The sequence below is a fragment of the Musca vetustissima genome, unplaced genomic scaffold (genome assembly GCF_032173495.1).
Source record: "Musca vetustissima isolate MV318-11 ecotype Yass unplaced genomic scaffold, APGP_CSIRO_Mvet_v1 utg151800, whole genome shotgun sequence".
NCBI lineage: Eukaryota > Metazoa > Arthropoda > Insecta > Diptera > Muscidae > Musca > Musca vetustissima.
Genome location: NW_026889398.1, coordinates 119,132 through 126,923, shown reverse-complemented (window position 1 = coordinate 126,923; position 7,792 = coordinate 119,132). Strand labels below are relative to the sequence as shown.

At 38.0% G+C, this 7,792-nt stretch overlaps 1 protein-coding gene across 1 annotated transcript; it reads left to right on the top strand.

Moving 5' to 3' along the window:
* The first annotated feature begins 44 nt into the window (after positions 1-44).
* Positions 45-1,052, top strand: LOC133337102 (uncharacterized). Its single transcript, XM_061545366.1, has one exon. It carries the CDS (start codon positions 45-47, stop codon positions 1,050-1,052), a length of 1,008 nt encoding a protein of 335 aa, XP_061401350.1.
* The last annotated feature ends 6,740 nt before the right edge of the window (positions 1,053-7,792 follow it).

Sequence of the window (7,792 nt, the reverse complement as noted above, 5' to 3'; positions counted from 1 at the left end):
GCATACATTGCTCGAGGTACAAACCAAAATTGCTGACTCAAGTAATGGGTAACTTACCCAAGGATCGAGTAACTGGTTCTCGTCCATTTGAAGTAGTTGGAGTCGATTTCGCTGGCCCTTTATCCACATACCTCAGAATCCGTGGAAAAGCTCCATATAAATCATATATCGCAGTATTTGTGTGCTTTGCTACAAAGGCTGTCCACCTTGAAGCAGTCTCAGACTTGTCCAGTGAAGCCTTTATAGCAGCATTAAAGCGGTTCATTGGTCGCAGAGGTGTTCCTACCAAAATTTGTTGCGACAACGCTACCAATTTTATTGGCGCAGAAAGGAAGTTGAATGAATTCCACCAACATTTTCACGAGGAGGCCAATAAGGCAGCCATTGCAGATTTTGCTTCTTCAAAATTCATCCAATTTTCCTTTATTCCTCCCAGGGCCCCTCATTTTGGAGGATTGTGGGAAGCGGCCGTAAAATCTGCAAAGGGTCACTTGCTCCGGACACTACATAATGCTCGCCTTACATTTGAAGAATTATCCACAGCCCTGGTGGAGATTGAGGCTATTTTGAATTCACGTCCCATTGGCTCGTTATCAACTGATCCCAATGATTTGGAGGCTCTTACTCCGGGGCATTTATTAATCGGTTGCCCTCTGCAAAGTATTCCCGAGAAGACAAATTTTAACACCGAAATATCTCATTTGCAACACTGGCAGAAAATCTCAGCAATAAAGTCTCATTTTTGGCGCAGGTGGCACAACGAATATCTGGCTCAACTTCAAAATCGCTATCGTTGGCAAAAAACACAACAAAATTTGAAGGTCAATGATTTGGTGATAATACATGAAGACAACGTTCCACCTATGAAATGGGTTCTCGGCCGTGTCACAAACATTGTCCCTGGGGCAGATGGCTTTGCTCGAGTGGCCGAAGTAAAAACACCACAATCCACGTTTCGACGCCCAATCGCAAAATTAGCAGTTTTACCCCAAGATGAAAATTTGATTGAAACCGGAGGTTTCAATGGGGCCCGGCATGTTAAATCACTTTAATAATTTTATTAAATTAATTTAATTATTTTTTGACTCAAATAGTCATTTAATTTCGTTTAAAATTTTGTTACATTTTTGATTTTAAAATTATTTAAATTTTTGTAATTATTATTATTATTCATTTGTTTTTCTCATTTTGGTATTGTAATTCAATAATATTATTTGCACCAAACGAGAACCGCCCTAATGCCCTTTTTGTTATTCCTCTTTGTGTGATGTACGTGAATTCGCCGCACAAAGAGAATAACGCATATTGTTGTTTACACGCAACAACAGTCGAACGATCAAACAGAGGAATGTATGTACACACGCACATACATTTATTTACATATTCTTTTTCTCTGCCTCTGTCGATCGTTCTGCTGCTGTTCTATGCAAAAAAAATATTGTCCCGCTATCCTGGTTGGTATGCCAGAATATTAGAACAATAAAACATTACTTTTTGAAACATTCAAGGTGAAAAGACGTTTGTTTTATTGGTGACGGGAAGAAGGCAAATAAAAAGTGAAATCACCCAACACACTAGTTGAGTGATAGAATTGCAAGTGCAACTAATTAAACAAGTAATATTAAAATAAACAAAAAATATTAATCTTGCTCGTGAGCAAATTGTGAACTTTTTTACCGAAATAAAATTATATTGGAAACCAACTGCCTTACTCATTAAGGCCATTTTGTGGAAAAATATTAAAAGCCAACGAACAGAGAAATCTTTGCTGCTCTAACAAACAACTTTCCCTGCTGTTGGAGAAATATTTATACAAAGGAAAACGCTTATTCTGAGGAAGATTGTTGAATCTTGGGACAACGATTGGAAATAATTGCTGCCTCGAGAGGAAAACTTGATTGCGCCCTGGGACGGAACATACATTGTGAGTGCCCTTTGGAACAAAAGTCAACATTACCCACGGAGTAAGTAAATTAACATACTCAAGCCGAACCCTTGAGTGAGGAGTTTGTTTAATTGCATATTGGACAAATTCCGGGGTTGTCAAAATAGGCAATCCTCAAACAGCCACTAAAACACTTCAATAATATATTTTATTACCTTGGCAAATTTAGGTTTATTTGCAAATATTTCCTTATCCAGAATATGGAATTTGCCAATTTCTTTTTTTTTTAATTAACAAAATTATTTATCAACTTTTATGCAAAATACTTTAACTTTCCAATTTATGTTTTTGTGTTCTGTTCATCTTGAAAGGCAAGTAGTAAAAGGCCTGTTGCAAATTCTCTTTTCTATACGAAAGCTCTGTACTAAAATTATAGTTGTAAAGTAAGGGAATTGTAATTGTCGATAGAGTTGCTTTTGATCTAAGGCAAATAACGAAAGTACGTGTTTAGCGTTGCCACTTAGTTTTAATCGATTAATGCGATGAGTAATTTTGGTCGAATCGAATATTACAAATCCGGAGTAAGTGTCACTCACCCGGGATTTAGCTTATTCCGGACCCCCAGATTAAGGCTTAATCCGGATTAAGGGTCATTAACCCCAAAGGGCCACTTAATCCGGATTAAGGCTTAATCCCGTTTAAGTTTCACTGACCCCGGATTAAGGCTTAATCCGGGTTAAGGGTCATCTCCCGAGTTTGTAAGACTGAAACACAATTTTGTTAATATAAATTAATCTCATATATATGATCCGAATTGAGAGAAATTTGGCCCGAGATTAATATTTAATCCGGAATAAAGGTTATAGACCCAGGACTATGCTTAATCCGGATTTAGGGTCACTGATCCCGGATTAAGGTTCATTGAACAAGGATTAAGGCTTAATCCGGATTAAGGTTCCTTGGCCCAGGATTAAGGCTTAATCCGTATTAAGGGAATTTAATCCGAATTTAGGATTAATCCGGATTAACCCGGATTAAGGTTTCTTGATCGCGGATTAAGGCTTACTCCGTATTAAGGGTCCTTGACCTCCGATTGAGGGTCCTTGACCCAGGATTAAGGGACACTTAATCCGGAATAAGGGACACTGATCCCGGATTAAGGTACCTTGAACCAGGATTAAGGCTTAATCCGAATTAAGGCCACTTAAATTTGGAGTAAGCCTTAATACGGGATTAAATCCTTAATCTAGGATTAATCCTTAATGTAGGGTCAAGAACCCTTAATCCGGGGTCAAGGACACTTAATCCGGATTAAGCCTTAATCCCTTAATGCGGATTAAGCTTTAATCCTGGGTCAAGAACCCTTAATCCGGATTAGAGGCCACTTGACCCTGGATTAAGTGGCCCTTAATCCGGATTAAGTGGCCCTTAGTCCGAATTAAGTGGCCCTTAATCCAGGGTCAAGTGGCCCCTAATCCGGCTAAAGTGTCCTAGACCCCGGATTAAGGGTCCTTGACCCTAGATTAAATATTAATCCGGGTTAAGGGTCATTTAATCCCGTATTAAGGCTTACTCCAAATTAAGGGTCATTGACCCCGGATTACAGGCCATCATTTAACCCGAATTAAAGGTCATTGACCCCGAATCAAGGGTAGACAAAGGGGAAGAGCTAGAATTCTGAAATTTTGGATGTGGTTCACTATGGAAAGTTAGAAGGATGTAGATGCTCCATTTTAGAAATTCGTACTTATGTGTATGAAAAGGTTTCTTGATCCCGTATTAAGGTTAATCCAGGGTCAAGTGGCCCCTAATCCGGATTAAGGGTCCTTAACCCAGTATTAAGGATCACTTAATCCGGATTAAGGGACACTTAATCCGAATTAAGGGACACTTAATACGAATTAAGGGACACTTAATCCGAATTAAGGCCACTTAATCCGTATTAAGGGTCCTTGACCCAGGATTAAGGCTTAATCCGGGTTAAGGGTCATTTAATCCCGTATTAATGCTTACTCCAAATTTAGAGTCATTAAACCGTATTGAAATTGGGGAACTCGGTTCAAATTTAAATATAGCTCGATATATAGTTTCCATTTTAGAAATTCGTACTTATTATTACTTATATTTTGGTACTATTTGCACTTAGTTGAGCGTAAAGAGATTAATCCTTGACCCAGGATTAAGGGACACTTAATCCGGATTAAGGGTCACTTAATTTCAGACTAAGGGCCACTTAATCCGGATTAAGGCTTAATCCGGATTAAGCGCCACTTGACCCTGGATTAAGGCTTAATCCGGGTTAAGGGTCATTTAATCCCGTATTAAGGCTTACTCCAAATTTAGGGTCATTGACCATCACCATGACCATGAAGGCCATCATTTAACCCGAATTAAAGGTCATAGACCCTGAATTAAGGGTAGACAAAGGGGAAGAGCTAGAATTCTAAAATTTTGGATGTGGTTCACTGATGGAAAGATAGAAGGATGTGCATGCTCCATTTTAGAAATTCGTACTTATGTGTATGAAACGTTCTAAATTTTGTACTATTTGCATTTAGTTGAGCATAAAGAGATTGAAACTTAAAAATAGGAATTAGGATTACCATTGGAGTACAGGATTGAGGTACTTATGTGTACTAAATGGTACTATGTTTGGTACAACTTTATTATGTGCAAACGGATAGGCTGGACTCCAGACTTAAGGAATTAAAATTACTGTTGGATTGAGGTAGTTAGGAAATTCGTAATTTTGGGAACATAAAGTACTAAATGGTACCAAATAGTCATGGTGCGTTTTGAGAATATGCATAGAATCACTTTCTGAGTTAATTTATGCATGTCCGTCCGTCTGTCTGTCCATGTTAAAATGTAAAGAAATTACAGGTTGCATATATGATCCGAATTGGGAGAAGTTTGGCCCAAAGACGAACCGTATTGAAATTGGGGAACTCGGTTCAAAATTAGATATAGCTCAATATATAGTTTCGTCCGATTTAAAGTAAATGGTTCACCAAAGTCCTTATATATCTTTAGATTAGCACAAAATTTGGCATGGTGTACTGAATTAAGTCTAAAATATTGTGTGCTAAGTTTCTTGAAAATAGGTTCAGATATAAATATATGTTCTCCAGATTTTAAGTAAATTGTGTACTAAAGACACAAAGTTTGTACGACTGAAACACAATTTTTTTAATATAAATTAATATCATATATATGATCCGAATTGGGAGAAGTTTGGCCCGGGATTAATATTTAATCCGGATTAAAGGTTATTGACCCAGGATTAAAGCTTAATCCGGATTAAGGGCCACTTAATTCGGATTAAGGGCCACCTAATCCGGATTAAGGGACACTTAATCCGGATTAAGGGACACTTAATCCGGACTAGGGCTTAATCCAGATTAAGGTTTAATCCGGTTTAAGGGTCCTTGACCCAGGATTAAAGCTTAATCCGTATTAAGGGATACTTAAGCCGGATTAAACCTTAATCCTGGGTCAAGGACCCTTACGCCGGATTAAGGGCCACTTAATCCCGATTAAGGGACACCTAATCCGGATTAAGTGTCCTTGACCCCGGATTAAGGCATAATCCTTAATCCGGTTTAAGGTTCCTTGACCCAGGATTAAAGCTTAATCCGGATTAAGGGCCACTTAATCCGGATTAAGCCTTAATCCTGGGTCAAGGAAACTTAAACCGGATTAAGGGCCACTTAATCCGTATTAAGGGACACTTAAGCCGGTTTTAGCCTTAATCCTGGGTCGAGGACCCTTAATCCGGATTAAGGGCCACTTAATCCCGATTAAGGTACACTTAATCTGGATAAAGCCATAATCCGGATAAGGGCTTAATCCGGTTTAAGTGTCCTTGACCACGTATTAAGGTATAATCATTGACCCCGGATTGAAGGCCATCATTTAACCCGAATTAAAGGTCATTGACCCCGAAGAGCTAGAATTCTAAAATTTTGGATGTGGTTTAGTGATGGAAAATTAGAAGGATGTAGATGCTCCATTTTAGAAATTCGTACTTATGTGTATGAAAAGTACTAAATTTGGTACTATTTGCATTTAGTTGAGAGTAAAGAGATTGAATACTTAAAAATAGGAATTAGGATTACCATTGGAGTACAGGATTGAGATACTTATGTGTACTAAATGGTACTATGTTTGGTACAACTTGATTATGTGCAAACGGATAGGCTGGACTCCAGACTTAAGGAATTAAAATTACTGTTGGATTGAGGAGGTAGTTAGGAAATTCGTAATTTTGGGAACATAAAGTACTAAATGGTACTAAATAGTCATGGTCCGTTTTGAGAATATGCATAGAATCACTTTCTAAGTCGATTTATGCATGTCCGTCCGTCTGTCCATGTTAAAAAGTGAACAAAGTACAGGTTGCATATATGATCCGATTTGGGAGAAGTTTGGCCCAAGGACGAACCGTATGTAAATTGGGGAACTCGGTTCAAATTTACATATAGCTCGATATATAGTTTCGTCCGATTTAACGTAAATGGTGCACCAAAGTCCTTATATATCTTTTGATTAGCACGAAATTTCGCATGGTGTACTGAATTAAGTGTAAAATGTTGTGTGCTAAGTTTCTATTGACCCAGGATTAGGCTTAATCCGGATTAAGGGACACTTAATCCAGATTAAAGGACACTAAATCCGGATTAAGGCTTAATTCCGGAATTAATATTTATTCCGGAATAAGGGTTATTGACCCAGGATTATGATTAATCCGGTTTAAGGGCCACTGATCCCGGATTATGGCTTAATCCGGACTAAGGGTCCTTGACCCAGGATAAGGCTTAATCAGGAGTAAGGGTCATGGACCCAGGATTAGGCTTATTCGGGATTAAAGGTGTTTGAACCCAGATTAAGGCATAATGCGGATTAATGGTCATTAACCCCCGAGGGCCACTTAATCCAGGATTAAGGCTTAATCCGGATTAAGTGTCCTTTAATCTGGATTAATCTGGATTTTTACATGAACATTTGGTACCCAAAAAGAACACTATGTGCGAAATTACAGCCAATTTGGTTCGGCAGTTAATGAGTTTATACCCAATTTTTTGGTAAAAACTCGGGTATTTACCCAAGTATTTACCCACGTCTTTAAAGTATCGTAAAACTATCCATTTTAAATCGATTTGATAACAGAAACCCGGAAATAGGGTGTAAGATGTTGTATTACCTATTCAATATAATAAATAACCACAAATGGGTATTTACCCAATTTACCGGGTATTTACCCTTTGGGTATTTACCCATCTCTATCAATGACCCTTAATCCGGGGTCAGTGACCGTTAATCCGGATTAAGCCTAATCCTTGGTCAATAACCCTTAATCCGGAATAAATATTAATTCCGGGATTAAGCTTTAATCCTGGATCAAGGACACTTAATCCGGATTAAGCTATAATCCCGGGTCAAGGTCTCTTAATTCGGATTAAGACTTAATCCGGGATCAATGACACTTAATCCGGATTAGCCTAATTCTGGGTCAATAACCCCTAATCCGGATTGAATAGTAATCCAGGGCCAAGCTTCTCCCAATTCAGATCATATATATGAGATTATTAACAAAATTCTGTTTCAGTCGTACAAACGTTGAGTCTTTAGTACACAATTTACTTACTTCCAATTGGTTCTGATGGAATTCCAGTTAAATTTTTAAAAATTATTTTTCCTTATTTATCTTCCTACCTTTTAAAATTTTTTAATACGATTTTTACTACGGCGACTTACCCTTCTGGTTGGAAGCTTGCAAAGGTTGTGCCTATTCCGAAAAATAAGGCCCCTTTTTGTATGGACAACTTGCGTCCAATTAGTATACTTCCAGCGTTATCTAAAGTTGCGGAGCACTTAATGAAATTCCAAATTTTAGAGTACATTAAT